At 36.8% G+C, this 16,289-nt stretch overlaps 1 protein-coding gene across 1 annotated transcript in view; it reads left to right on the top strand.

Annotated features, from left to right (window-relative positions):
• Window positions 1–16,289, top strand: part of LOC115436633 (disks large-associated protein 1-like) — an 86,045-nt gene that overhangs the window by 12,045 nt on the left and 57,711 nt on the right. Inside the window, 2 exon segments of the mRNA XM_030159531.1 lie at window positions 13,460–13,674; window positions 15,388–15,583. Of these exon segments, the coding sequence (XP_030015391.1) occupies window positions 13,460–13,674; window positions 15,388–15,583 (411 nt within the window).

The raw sequence follows: 16,289 nt of genomic DNA, 5'->3' as shown, positions 1-16,289 counted from the left end.
TGTAACTTAAAAAAATATGCTGTATTTGTATTTGATTTGCGCATTGACTGCACAATTATTTATTTACATTAGATAATGGCTGAGATTCTAGCAAACTAAAACACATTTATCCTCTCAGTTAATAATGCATTCTATAGTCCAACTGTCTGGGCCAAAGTCTAAAGGTATTTAAAGCTCAGCACTTTTGCTGTTGTAAGGAAGGCTGAATGACACCTGCAGATGTACATGACATTGTCATGGCTGGATATCACTGGCTGAGGCTGTGGACACACTAGAAATGCTATGATGACAGCTTTAGGGAGGATTTACCCATTGACCATTGCATACCTTTAAACTGTTGATCTAGTAAAATGACATAAAGTACAGAGTGAGGTGTAGTGTGCAGTAACTCTCAAACAACTATTTAAAATTTTAGCTATTAAAGTATAGTGAAAACTGTTATAGAGATTGAACAACATTATGGAGACAGACCTTGAGATTTGTATAATTATCATAAAATAGTTATCTGAGTGAAATGCTTGCTGTCATACTTTTTTTTCTTTGTTTAACTGTCTTCTAGGTTACAAAATATATATGCTTTAAAATTGTTACCTAAAAATAATTAAATAGTACAGTTGCGGCTGGGGCAACACAAGACTGGGTACAACAGAATATACAGGATGCAGAGCCAAAGTTTTGCTCTTTCAGTCAACATGTGTTGACATGTCATAAGTCTTTGCTTTAATTTTTTTGACCAAAGTATTTCAACAATTTAGTACTTACTTATTTGGTCACAAAAACAACATAACAAAATAACAGAACACTTCTCTAAAATTGCTTATCAGATTCAACCTTACATTATATATATATATATATATATATATATATATATATATATATATATATATATATATATATATATATATATATATATATATATATATAGCTTATTAGCTAAGCTATATATTGTTACTATAGTCTTTGTGTAAAACACTGAGGTAGAAAAAACAGAGGTGTTAGAGGCTGAACAGGGCTAAAATGACTTACCTGTGTTATGTAAAGCAGGTCTGTTGTATGCTTTATATTCAGTATGGAGTCCTGAAAGTGTAAGTGTAAGAAAGTAAAAGTCGATTTGCCAGAAGACGCGAATGTGTCCAGAGTGTGTGACCAGGAGGTGAACAAATTCACATAGAAATTAAGAATATACAATTAAAAATTACTTCAATAAATGTTAACAGGACACACTACACACCACAGAATGAGAATAGTAATTATTTAAACATATGTTTTACTTCAGAAATATTTGTATTAAAATCTATATGAGTGATTACTATTAATAATTAGTAAATAATATAATATCACATAAGATCATGTAGTACTTTCACAACAAGTACAAGTACATTCTCTGAACTTTTATTTGATGAATGGTTATTACAGTTGTAATATTTTCATGAAATTTCCTTTTTGAAAGTTGTAATGTAGATGATGTAAAATCCAATAAAAGGATGTGTTTCTTATTTGTGCTGTTAAGTACTACAATTCAATCTATATTTGGAGTCACTGCATCATATGGCATGAAAGAAATGTTAATTAGTACATAAAAATATTCATCTAAAATACACTTAAATATGATAAGAAGAAATGTGCCTTATTTACTCTATGGAGTAATATCTAAAAGGGACTTGGAGTCAGTGGGTCACAGGACAATGAAACTTGGAAAAACTACAATTATCTTCTAATCCGATAGCTCCAAATAAATGAATTAAATAAGACCATCTCGTTTCATTAAAAAAAATTTTTAAATTGTTCTTTTATGTGTACTTGAATTTTTATGCTTAAAAAAAAGAAAAGGAAAAAAAAAAGTTTTTTCAAAGTATGCATGTGAATGTGACCCAGTAACTCCACATTTATGTTAAATTTTATTGTCTATTTAGGAGAGGCAGTGCACAATACATATATTGTACCACAATATAGTGTTAGCTCTTAGTAATGACTAAGAGCTAATTTTCATGTGTAGTCCCAGGAAAAATATTACATGGGGTAAATAAGATGCACCTGTTTGATTCTATTGACACTGTTTAACTCCTGCTCCTGATATGAGCATGTGTGTAAGATCTCTGGATTGTGAGGTGCTGTCTCGTAATTATGAAAACAGGGGTCCTATTTTTCCATTAATGAATGCAAAGTGCCGCTTTACCTTTGTACATTAGTGTATTTCAGTGAATGTTCAAGCACTGTAGAATCACCCTCTACTAAGATATCGAAACTCACCTGTTCAAACGAGAAAAGATCAGTCTTATTAATCCTTTGGGTGAATTCAGTTGGCTTTTAGCTAAAAAAAAAATAGGTAAATTAAGATATCACTGTCAATAGATCATAAATGAAAAGTGTGAAGTGCTGTTGTAGTGTGTCTACAGCCAGGGAGGGAACATTGCTCCTTGCCACAAATGTACTACTGTAAACTCCCCAGATTCCACTGCCACCTCCTCTTTAACACCACTCCTTCTCCCTTGCTTTTCCCCCACTCACCCAACTGACTCCCACAGCTCTCATTCACCTAACCTCCTGCTCCACTCATCCACCTCTACCTCCTTTACTTCCTTTTGGTTTGGAGAGCCTCCCTCTTCCTTCTACTCTTCCTCCTCTTTCCTCCTTTTGAGTTAAAGAGAGAAGTAAGTGCAGAGCCAGTAGCAGCCTTACTCTCTGAATGCTAGGTAATGACATGAACTCATGAAGAGTAACATCCGTGCCTGTTTGTAGATCTCATCTTTAATTTAATAATACTTTCCTTCCTGCCTTTCTACCAGTTTCCTTGCTCTTTCTTGGTGTTGTCTTTCTGGTGTAGTGGCATGCTGTGCTGTGCTGTGCTGTGCTGTGCCGTGTGGAACTAGGTGTTGGGAGGGTTTTTAGAAATGTTGTTGTTTTGTTTATTTTTTCCCCTCTTTTTTTAATAAACAAAATGAAATTTTCAGCTAAAAATTAAGATTGAAATTCTATGATTGAGGTCAGTTTCAGCTTGCATTACCTAGAGCAAACAAAACTCTAGTAGAAGCTGTCATCAGAAGCCATATAACACTGAATAGAAGAGCAGTACTAATAATGAAAAAATCCTATGCTTGGGTCTGAATTCTTCATTAATTCAACTCCACAGGTCCATCTTCAACCCTATTTCTGAGTAATGACACCAGAAAGGTGGTTTTGAGCGCTGGCCCTTTAAATGCACATGAGCCACTTCAGGCCCCACCCCCTCCAGGTTATTGGCTGTGCTGCTCTGTCCTGTTCAACCAACAACTGAACATTATGGGTAATCGGCTAGAAATTTGGACATATTTTCAGTATGGACTACAACCACTGCTGCTGGCAAACAGTTATGGTGTACTCTGGGAAATGTTCGTCAGAAGTCTTGACCTTGCATGTGCAAATGTGTTAACGTAACTGGTTATAGACGTAACAAATTGAGCAGTAATTAAAACAGGTTGTAGAAATCCACTCAATTTCTGCAATAATGAATATAAAGATAGCTTTGCAGAAGCTGGAGGGTTCAAATTCATACTTTTTGAACTAACTAGAGTCCAAATACACAAATAAATGTAATGTACCAAAGCCTAGTAAAAGTGGATTTAGCAAAATATGACCATTTTAAATGATTATTTGATTAGGCAAAAAAAAAAAAAAAAAAAAAAAAAAAGGGAAAAAGACATGTTTGAAAAAAACAACTTGTCCTTCACTTCAGAACCAGCTGAAACAACTACCACAAAAAGTATAAAAATAAAGGACATACAAATTAAGTTTTGATTCTGCAAAAATGTAATCAAATTTTTTTTTTAATTGGTTCAAGTTAATTAATCAATTAATTGTTTCGCTCTAAATTATAATAAAACCTGCAGTCTTGCTATAGGAGTTTAACTATATGAATTAAATGACAGGATGAAAAAGAATCTTAAAAATTAGTTTTGGTTAAATGGAGTATTGTGTGAGCCATATCACGTTTTAAATTTAACATGACTAGTACTGCCTAGGGACCTCATGGGAGGGTGAGATGTCTGTTGTGCTTTGTGTTTTTTTACACCATTGTCTAAGGCCAGTTCAAGTCTTTTAGCTAGAAAAACTGAAATAAAAGCATTTGCCTCAGCTTATGGGCACTGTCTTTACCCATTTGTATTTTCTCACAACTGAAGACAGTCATGTAACTCATTTCTCAGTTACTTCCAATCATCAGCTCCTGAAAAATCAACATATGATACCTTTATACCACTTAACCAATTGCACATATATTGATAAGGGATAAAAACAGCCCATATCCAATAAAAAAAGATTCATTAGGAAATAAGCTTTGGCCAATCTAAAGTCTAAATGGATTTTAAGATGTCTTTATCTTTAAATGTCTTTATAAAAATAATTTTGTTTTATATACAGTACATTTATTCACACTAGCACTCCTCATTGAAAAGGTCACTCTGTTACATTGTAATGTTGTGCATTGTAACGATAACAGTGCACTTTAAGTTTGTTCCAAAATTACTTAACATTGTAAGCAACATGGTCAAGTGAGAGCAGTGCCGGATGTAGGTAGAAGCTAAATAAGCTACAGTTTAGGGCCTCATGATCTGCAGGGGCCTCAAAAAAATCCAGATTATTTTTTTTTAACTCAGTGTCTTGTCTTAAAATTTAAATTTTGCAAATTAATCATGTATGATTGTGTGGACTAGATAGCTGAATCATAGGTGATATTTAGTATCAGTGTTCTTCATGTAAGTAGCCCATAGATAATTCATGGAATTATGCTGGATATAATTATGTTTAACCTCATGGTGAACTGGGGCGCTTCAATGATTATGTCTAACTGAATTATCCTGGAAAAGAACAAATTCCACACAAATATCTGTATCAAATTATCTTTCAAGACAAGATTAATTTAGGAAGATAATGATTTAAGTTGTAATTTAGAGGATTCTCTTATATAATTTTTGTGATTTTACAACACAATCTTTAATATTGAATATTTTTAATAAAAATTAAAAGTCAGTATATTTAAAATGTTTCATATAATTAAAGGCATACATATTTTAAAGCTTTCCAAGACCAGCGGGTGTTATTTAAAAGGGGTGGGGGCCTTAGGGCTTTATATAGCTTAGGGCCTCATCAAGTCTAAATCCAGCCTTGAGTGAGAGTCTGCTTGCCACAGTATTTTCAGTTAATTGTAAGACTGGGGCAGAGCAAAATAGAATGTGGCAGTTTGCCATAGTCATGATAATTAATGGGAAACACTGGGTTCACATGGATGCCATACAGGCCATTGACAAACATGGGCAAATTCTATCGAAGTGGTAGCTGTACATTCATAGGCTGTTCTAGCACCTGCTGCGGCTTTTGTGTATAAATTCGTGTGGTGCTTGGTAATGTTTGAATATGAGTGTGTGTGGGGTTAGGATTTGTAATGCTGATACTTTACACATATATAACATAGATGTTAGATAATCAACTGTACTGTAAGCTTTTACATAATTGCTTTTATTTACTTCTACTGATGAAAGGACTGGACCTTTTTTTTTAATTCTATGATCTGTTCTCATATTATGTGATTGTTGATGCTTTTGCATTTAACACATACTCTGCCTGGCCAAAAAAAGGCAATGGCTACTGCCACAGCATTGTAGCACGAAATATTGGTTTATGTATTGCCACAGAGCCAATCAAATGTTAGCATTTGTATTGTGACAATAAGCAGTGAGACATTTTGTTGCCCCAGACCAAATCACGGTTACTGTTACATGAAGGGACTCCTATTTTGTGGGGGCATTTTGCCCTGGGGCGGGGTTACATCTGATGTGTTGTGTTTGATATGTGTTCTTGCGTCAGCGCGGTGTCATAATCCGGTTAACCCCTAACCCTAACATTAACACGTAGAACGTAACCCCGGCCCCAGGCGAAATGCCCCCGAAAATAGGAGTGCCATTACATGAACTCATTAGCCTCTTGTTGCCACAGTACTGTGGTGATATACTGTATACGCCCCATACACACGACGACAAAATTATGTCAACCCACAAAAATTATATGTGGTTTCGGCATTTTGTCCACATGACACTGGCATTGTCGGTGCCCTGACATGGAGAACAGGTCCCAGAGCGGAAAAATCTCACAAACCCACCATCGTGTTGCCGTATGGATAGGCAAAGCACCACTTTTTAGAAACAATAACAGCAACAACACTGGCGGATTACAGAGTTGTGTTTGTGCTGCAGGCGCTGCTAAGTTTATTAGCACTACTACAACAAACCTGCCATCGTCTTCTTGTTGTGTTTATGTTTGTACTCAGCACACTGAAGAAGAAGGACCTCGTGTGCATGCTAGAGATGTAACGATTAGAGATTTTGGTGCTCTGATTATTGTCAGAGAAATAATTGTGGTTTCACGATTACTACAATTATTCTGTGCAAATTCATTTCACAACAGTACTTATTAGGGCTGTCACTTTTTATTCAAACTGTGAGTATTCGTGTGAGCATAAGGTAAAAAGTTCAAATTTGAACTGTAATCACCTGTTCCAATGTCAGCTGTAGTCTCTACCGGTGCATGAGACTATTTTATGCAATTTGCCTTGTGATCAAACAGAGCATGTTTAATTCATCAATTCACAAGTTAACCCTCCCTTAGCTTGTATGACAGTCTGAGCTGCTGGAGAAGAATGGCCTTAAGGCGGCCATACACTGTGCGATTTAAGAGACGATTTCTCACTCGTGCGACTATTTCTGGGATCTGGCCCGATGTGCCTCTAATCGTGTGTTGTGCTTCGTGCAGTGTACATGGGGTAAGGAGAAGCGATTAACACCTCACGACCACCTCACAACCAGCAATCGTGTGTTCGCAAGGAAAACAGAGCTGTTTGAAATCCTGCTCGCTCCTTGTGAGGGTATCACACTGTCAAAGCAGTGCCACAAGCCGATGTGCCTCAAATTTTCACACTGTGCATGCACGAATACAATAATAGCCAGCTACTGTAAGCTAATTCTAAGCTTACAGTAGCTGGCTATTGGCCTAGTGCAATTTAGCCTTTGCAGCTTCTCTCTAGTTCCCTTCGCTGTAGGATTGACAGCCCATACTGTCTACGTCTGGCCAACCAATTCCTGTACCAAACACGTTGTCGTCTTTTCTTCTTTTCTGATTCCCCGCAGATAATGGCACATATTGCCAAAGCAGCTTGTTGGTTTTTGTTTAGCACTACCATTTCATGACTCACACCAATACACCAGATTCCTTGGTATTTTAATGTTGTATTTCTGGATACAACACTCGAACGTGTCATGCGTCCTCTGGTGTATGGTCCTACAGTGTTAGCAGTCAGGTCGCATACGAGCATTGGTCCATACAGTGTGAGAACATGAATCGTGAGCCTGACTTTACGATTGATTCACGCAGTTTAAGATGGAGCTGCGTGCAACGATCAAAATAATTGCACAGTGTATGGCCGCCTTTACTCTACCAAAGCTATGCAGCCAGATTGTTGTGAATGGGTTGTGCAATGGTAGCCTGAAGCTGAGTAGATGACGGTAGCAAATGCAAACTCTATGAAAACTAAAGTGAGCTTGCATTTTACCCGATTCCTAACTGGATATAGATTGTGTTCCTGAAAAGCAGATAGAGACAGACGGTCAGCTTGTTCCTTCTCTTCATTTTCACTCACGGACTGTTGAATGCAGTGCTTGTGTAACGTTGCTTTGATTCCATGCGGGAAGCGCATAATGGTGGGTCTTTGGTTCTGCTCTAAATCTACTGTACTTTATGAGGTAGTGTTTGGCAGCCTTGATGAGTAATTAACCGTGACGTTTAAAATCGTAATTAGTCGTAATACCATGACATTGTTAGAACATGCTCACTGCATTCTTCTGTGATTTTAGTGTGTCCTGTCGGTGTTCGTGTACAGTGCCACATATAGGTGTGGCATGCATATTACACCATTTTAACCCAGTTTTCCTGTTTCCACCTGGACGCAGATATTTATTGAAACAATATGTGTATGTATGCAGAACTTTTAGAATCCACAAAAGATCTGGTAACTGGTGCCCTAGCCTTTTTCCTTAACCCGATAGGCACATGGCATGTGCAGTGCTTATTGCCACAGTACTGTGGCAGCAGGGTGACAGGTTACCAGTCTACACATGATATAATGAGGCCCCTGACTGGCTCTGTGGTAATAGACAAATGAGAAAGTTAGTCCCACAGTACTGTGGCAATAGCCACTTGGCCAAAAAAAAGTTGCACATGCAATATTTCACTGCACCACATTTGGTTTTGATTACAGGAGACATTCACTCTGACATCTTTTTTGCCACATAATGCTTATATAGTGTCACAATAAAATTAATAATATTTTTTCCATCTATAGTTGCATGAATTTTTGATTATTGATGCTGTAGAATCAGACCACTGCATCAAATCTTCATCACATCCCAAATTAAAGTCTGGACTTTACAGAGGCTAATCCATGTGTGTAAATGATGTCTCAGTCTCCCTGAACCATTCGGTCATAAGCCTGATGATTCTGATGAATCCTGGCATTGTCCAATGGCACTGACTGGCATTGACGTTAAAGACATGAGAGACTACTTACTGAATCAGTTAGAGTTCAATAACCACTACAGTACTTACCCATGGAAGGATCTGCACTATTTACTTAGTTAAATCCAGTGAATATGTCCTGTAATCAAAGGTGGTTCAGTGAAATATTGCATGTGTGACTTTTTTTCTGGCCGGGCAGTGTATTTGCCACCTACATGATTTTACTTGAAACCAAGGCAGAAGTGGTACCATCTTAACCTTGTGTATCAACTTGTTCAAGGCTTTTTAGTGATTGTGTTTATAAGGTGTTCTAATAATTATTACTGAAGAAAATAATATTTAACTTTAAAACTGTATGGTAATCATTTTTCGTATTACTTTATCACACAAAGTAAAAAAGGAAATTCTATGTCAACTTTACTGCGATTTTAGATTTATTGATGAGCTTATTATCTTATTTCTTTATGTAGGTGCAAGAACACCTACAGTTTGATAAGCAGAAACATTTGTTGGAAAACTTAAAAAAAGAGATCAGACTATAGGTATCCCACAACAAGTTTGAAACCCTCCTTTCATCACCAGTAAAGTAAGCCAGAGCCATCACATCTGCGTAATGCTGTATCTGTAGTCACAAGTATCAAAAAGTAGTGTTTTTTTGTTTTAACAAAGGCTCGATTAGAATTTTTTCCAGAGTTGGAGGTGGCACAAATTTTGACAGAGGTGGCCAATGTGTAATTCTCTTTGCCAAAAAAACATGAATCTATGTATATATTACTGTATATCTGTCAGGCACTAGTTTTAATTAGCCGTTTGCTATTTGTCAATCCTCTTGCTCTTTATCTGTGCGACAGACGCAATGATAATGACGCTGTTCCTCTGACCATTTCACATCAAATTTATTAGCAAAATCATAGCAGAACAATCAGCAGTGTACAGGTCACTTTTAATCATTAACTTGTGTTCATATTTGGGTTCCAGGTTGCTTGAACAGTGGTACATGACACAAATAGGACAGATAGATGAACTACACACTAAACATCAAACTGTGCACTTTGCAAAACTGATTGCTCATGTTTCTACCTGAATATGCAAAGATTTGTTGCACCATGTCAGTGAGTGCAATACCCACTTTCCTGTGTAGTTCTCTGGTGAACACTGGCTAGGATTTCCATGTGTGTCTTGCTGCTCGATGTTTGGAGAAAAAATTGTCAACTTTTAAGTTGCTTTAATATGAAGCATGCTTTTTTTATTTGTCTTCCCCCTGTAATGTTAGAAGCCTGTACTGTCTTTAACAATTTGGCCCTGGAACACATTTAGTACTAGGGTTTTTGGTACCCATCCCTATTTGTAACAGAAAATATTATGTCTCCATTGCCATTGGCAATGTATTTTCATCTTCAAATTAATATCTACAGCACCTCAACAGCACAGCTGCTGACTGTACTGTCACCTGTTCTCTCTAAAGCTGCAGTCTTAAGCCATCAAAACAGACATCCGTTGCCATGGAAACAATGTACAGGCAGCAATGTAAGATACACACTGGATGCTGTGGAAACACTGTATACACACTGAGTCACTGGGAAATATTGGTGCATTTATTTGCTGCTCAAAGAGGTAGAGCATTGATTACATTTTTTAAACCTCAAATATCCATCAACCTCAGTTACACTGACATCATTGTGCGCCTAGAAACCAGTGTTCGTCAGCTTTTATAGTAGCTTTTGTTGGAGCTGCAGTGGAAGCTAGGCCTGTGCGTGGGTGAGAACACTGCTGATGCTGCTGCAGCTGGTCCTTTCCCCACGTTCTCTTTTTATAGCCAAACTGCTCATTTGTGTCTCTTTGACGTCTCTCACACACAAATGTTTAACCGAGCAGATCTGTTCAGCCTTTTCCCTCTTTGATTCATATATAATTAGTCAGAGCCGCTATGGAGTTCTCCTGCTGTCTATCTTTGTTGTTTATCAGATTCTTGTTCTCTGGCCTCTGGTCTGAACATCGTACTCTGACACACTGTGCTGAAATCTGTCCAGCTGTCACTACCATGCTATGAAAGTGTGGCTAATTAAAAATAATGAGCTGCACTTTATCATATGTATACCACCTATACATTAGAAGCTACGTTCTGAGATCATACAGCTTCATCACAAACCCATAAACACATATTATGAAAATAAAGTCATAGATCTGTATTGTGTGACGATCGTTTGAAGTAAACATCACTGTCTGAATTACAGTTTGCTTGTGATGGCTTTTTGTTGTTATCATTAGACTAGAAACTTTTTTTACATAATTATGGACTGAAATTATTACAATATTGTGACAATATCTAGATTTAATGAACAACACCTCCGGGTTTTCGTGTACACACAGCTACAGTGTGTCCATTAATTACCTAGATTGTGGTAGCCAATTTTCCCCCAGGGTCAGTGTTTGATAATGAATCAGTAACATTTTCGCACTTGCTTAACTCTAAAACATCTGTATAAATCAGACTCTGCACATCAGAGTTCAGGAGCAAGATTCCTGACAGGCTAGTGGTAATCCTTCACCATCATTTCTTCAGCGGCAGCAAAACAACATGTTACATAAACTCTGCAACTTAATACAGACTGAAGATAAACACTGTGTGTAGATGGCTGCTTAAGTATTGCTATGAAGAGACTTAAATAGACTCACTAGCCTTGTGTTATGTACTAGCAGCAGTAATGTTACAAACTCACAGGGGTCTTTGACATAGGTTGGAGTAATGACCTCTGTAAAGTAATTTTAAGTACACCAGTAAATAGGCCCTAGAAATGAACGACTACCTCAACTGTTATAGGCCCCGAGATGCAAAAAATAAATCCCCTTAAGGACATAAAAATGCAAAGAAAAAATGTTTTCCTTTAGAGCTGGCTGGCTGGCTGGCTGGATGGAGACGGACGAAATGACAGGCTGATGGCATCTGATTTTTACCCTCGGCCACACTGGCCACAGGATATTGTCATCAGTTGGTCGTCTGTCTGTATGTCTGTCCATCCGTCTGTCCTAAAACTTTGGCATGCACTGATAAGTCAGGCCACTAGGGGCAGGCCCCCAAAGACTTGGCCAGAGTCGGCCATATACACTCCGCAGATATCTGCGCATACTTGGACTGCACTCAATGTGGACCCAAATTGAATGTAATGGTGCACAGCATGGTTTGGAAAAAAAGGGATGAATGAAAATGCCTCTGTGAACCATCAGTTGGAATCACTCAGAAAAATAAACACTGGACTCTCAACTTCCTGTCCAGCTTCACTGTGGCTTGACAGTGGAGACACGATAGAGTGGAAGAATGGGTGAGAGAAATGGAACTAAACAACAATAACTTTCACTAATATTTAGGTCGAGCCTGTGAAAATTACCCTGGTGTTAATGCGAATGTTAATAAGGGTGCCATCTGTTGGAGGGGGTACCAAATTACAGACAAAAAGCCAAAAAAAAAAGAAAAAAGATGAATAAAAATATCTGTATAATAAACTTGGTACACACCTTTTACACTTCCTTGACATGTTTTCTCTTAAGTAAATCATAACCAAGCCTCAATATTGCAAATCTTTATTACACTTCTGTCATTCACATTTATTTCTTATTCACTATTAAAAGACATGACTTCAACTCACATGATCTCATAAACATGCTAAGTATCTAAACAGTTTAAATTATTTCTCATTGTATATTTATTCCACTAAGACTTATTTCTCTTCCACTTATGGTTCATTTAAATGTATTCTTTTCCACTGTATGTACTGTTTTAGAGAAATCTTGGATTCCTTTATACATCTATTGCACAAACCAATTCCAGTATTAATTCAGTCTCAAACATTTTACATATTGCAAATCAACGTATCAGTCACAGTCAATATTTTGAAGATTTTCATAAGTTAGGCTGAGGGTTTTCAAGTACATGCACGTTATGTTTAAAATATACACTTATGCTCCTAATATACATATGTATACTTATATGTCAGTGCAGATTAATCAATCTATCAAGAGCACAGTGCATGTTTTCCTGACTGAGCCTGTTTCATCTTAGTTATACATGCAAATGCGTTCACAAAATGCTTGAATTTCTTGAATCATTTTCTTTATTTAGCTTTAATTTTGTAATAGTGCTGACTTTTGACTTGTTGCATCTTGCACTCATCTTGTTTTTTTTTTGTTTGTTTTTTTTTTGTTTTTTTTTTTTGTTTTTTTGGCTTGTTTTTATGTTATTGTTGTTATTCACTATTGATTCACCAAGGGATTGTCTTTTCAATATGTTGTTTTTCAGTGATTTAGGTTGAAAGACCCAGTTGGTAGGAAAAAAAAGAAAAAGCTCAATGAAATAATGTGCATCATTATTTCATTGAGCTTTTTCTTTTTTTCACTTTAATGAATGTATCCTTTTTGTTTTATGATACATTTCTTTACCAATTAGGTATAATTCATGAGCATATACTGGATGGATTTTTTCTTTCTTACATTCATATAGTATATTTAAGCCTGCGCACACACACATGTACAGTGCGGAGAGCTTCAGTGAACTGAGCTGACTCCTGAGAACCAGATGTATGAATTTGCCAGAGAGAAATTTCAGACCTACCTTAGCCTTGCACACACTGCTAATTAGTGAACAGACTGTACCACAGAGCTGTTTGTGTGCTATATATGTGTGCATAAATATATTAGAGGGTGATGGGAATTGACAGCTGTGAGACATCATTTTGTATTTGCAGTCTTTGGATGCTTCATGTAGTTGAGCATTGTTTTGTAATGTTGTGCTGCATGTGTGCTTGCTGTGTGTAGATTGCATGTATCAGAGGGATGATGTTGTGAGCCAGTTTGGTGGCTGGGACTTGAACAGCAGCAGATTTAGTCATTTTGCACTGTTTCTCTATGTTCTCCCACTGACTGGCAGGTACCTCAGGATGAGTGGAGTGGCTTCTGCCCCCTGGCCAAGGAGGACGACATCCCCTGCCGAAGGATGAGGAGTGGCAGCTACGTCAAAGCCATGGCTGAGGATGACAGTGGAGACTCGGATGGAAGTCCCAAACCCTCCCCCAAAATCCAGGCACGGCGGGCCAGCTACCTAAAAGCCACACAGCCCTCACTGACTGAGATGACCACTCTGCAGTAAGATCAAAATGTCTCTTTTGTACTTGACAGCATTGTACTGTTTTTTTTTTAATTATAAATTACAGCTGCATGACAGGACAATACTGTGTGAAGCTAAAAAAAAAATATTGTTTGATATTGTTCTCAATGGATTATATTTGCACAAATCACTCTGTTTACCAAGGATGGATAATACTGGCTAAATATACTATCCAATTATGTGTAATTTTATAACACAGTAGTGATCATCATGAGAGGGAATTGCATAGTAAATTAAAGTATGAAATAATTTAAAATAGACATAACATACTTCATTACAATGAAAAGCACAGTTTGTAGCATTTCTGTATTAAAATAACTACAGTAAAAATGGCTATATTTATGTTGTATACTTTCTTGACTTACATTATATCAAATTCATTCATGTTGGTGTATTTTATTTGGTTGCTTGTGAATGGTGTCACAACCCTTTAAACTAACATTAATCCACTACACTACAATTGATTTCACTATAATAAAATGACATGAATCTGTGCTACTAAACATAATATATATGTGTGTGTGTGTGTGTGTGTGTGGTCTTAGGAGGATATATATATATATATATATATATATATATATATATATAATCGTATCTAATTTTTTAGAAAGTTGATTTTTGCTTTTTAAAATATTTTCACAATTTGAAAAGCAAACTAGTCTTTGTTACATTTATTTGTGTATTTGGACCCTAACAGTTCATAAAGTTTGAATTTGAACCCTCCAGGTGCTGCAAAGCTATCTTTATAGTCATTCCGGCAAAAATCGAGTGGATTTCTACGACCCGTTTCAATTCCTTCTTAATTTCTTACATCTATAACTAGTTACATCACGACATCTGCACATATTAGGTCAAGACTTTCGACGAACATTTCTCTGAGTACGCCATAGTTGTCAGCAGCAGCAGCAGTTGTAGTCCATGCTGAAAATAAGTCCAAAGTTCTGATTACCTAAAATGTTCCGTTGTTGGTTGTATTAACGAACACAAGTGGCTGAATGGGACAGAGCGCACAGTCAACAACCTGGAGGCGGTGGGGTGTGAAGTGGCTCCTTTTCATTTAAAGGGCCAGCGCTCAAAACGACCTGTCATTACTCAGAAGTCGGCATTGAAGATGGGCCTGTGGAATTTAATTATTGAAGAATTCAGACCCAAGCTTTTACTGTTTAGACCATGGGGAAATGTTTTAAAAATGCATGATTCCATTTAAAAAAAGCAAAATGTCACTCCTTTAAACCAAGACCAAGTGATGACAAACACCAATTTGTATTGAGATGAAGTTACAGTTGCTAGTTGATAGCTCCAAACATCTAAATTAGATGTTAGATGTTAGCCAAATTATTGGTTACACTGGTTGTGACACTGTGAACACTGTTAATAGTTTGCTTCTTTAACAAAAATGTTCCAAAATCATTCCACATCTCACCCAAACCTATTTATAAATATTAGCTATACATATTAGACATCTTTGTGGGTATGTATGTTTCATGAGGCTAAATTTGATACACCCTGGTCTTCTTGGTCTTCTTTTAAGGGGACTTGATCTCATTGGGGACTGTTGTATATTTGCTACAGCCAGACACTGCCGAAGTTAGTTTAGGTTTAATAATTGAATATTTTAAAATTGGTTTAGGTTGCATAAATTGAGATAAACCTGTGTCTAACTATGGCTTTGGTTTCACTTTCATGTGCAGGATTTCAACAGAGCATTCTCCCAAGCTGCAAATTAGGAGCCACAGTTACCTGCGTGCGGTGAGTGAGGTTTCAATCAATAGAAGCCTGGACACCCTGGACCCCAAAACCCTCCTCGACCCCAAATCGCTGCTGTCCTCCCCCCAATACCGATCACGCAATGAAAGCTACATGAGGGCTATGAGCACCATCAGTCAGGTTGGTTGCCAACACTGCTGCCATGATATATACAGTATGCCCCACTAAGGCTTTTTTGCCACTTATACACTAAGCTATAATGCAAGACATGGGCATCGTTGATGGTGTTTGCAATAATTTTCATGCTGTCCTTTAAATTAGAATTCATGGGTAGTTGTTTGTCTTTCAATATAAAATATATTGTAGCTTATTTTGGCATGGATCCAGTTGATGTCATCATGTCTATGCATGTGGTGATGTCAGCATATCAATTGCCTCAATATATGTACCAAGTTTGAAATAAATTGAAACTAAATTGATGTTTTTTTATAGACATTCGAAATTTCGCCCCTTTATAAATAAATGGGAGAAGAAATAAGATTTTAAAATTCAGAAAAATTTTGAACTTTGACCTACTTTTCCCAAAATGTAACCACATCTATTCTGGGTGACTGGCAATCCATGAACCCGATTTGGTATGAATTCAACCAATAGTTTTGCTGCTACAGACATTTGGGGGGAAAAAAAAAATAAATAAAAAAAAAATACATATATATATATATATATATATATATATATATATATATATATATATATATATATATATATATATATATATATATATACATGTATATTCCTGAGGGTTCTGTGCAGGATCTTAGCTGATCTTAGGACTGTGTATGTTCAATCTTCAGCCCTTGGTATTTCTCAAGCTTCTCGTGTTGTT

The sequence above is a fragment of the Sphaeramia orbicularis genome, chromosome 17, assembly GCF_902148855.1.
Source record: "Sphaeramia orbicularis chromosome 17, fSphaOr1.1, whole genome shotgun sequence".
In the NCBI taxonomy this organism is placed as follows: Eukaryota; Metazoa; Chordata; class Actinopteri; order Kurtiformes; family Apogonidae; genus Sphaeramia; species Sphaeramia orbicularis.
The sequence above is the reverse complement of the archived record's forward strand: the minus strand, read 5'-3'. Positions and strand labels throughout refer to the sequence as shown.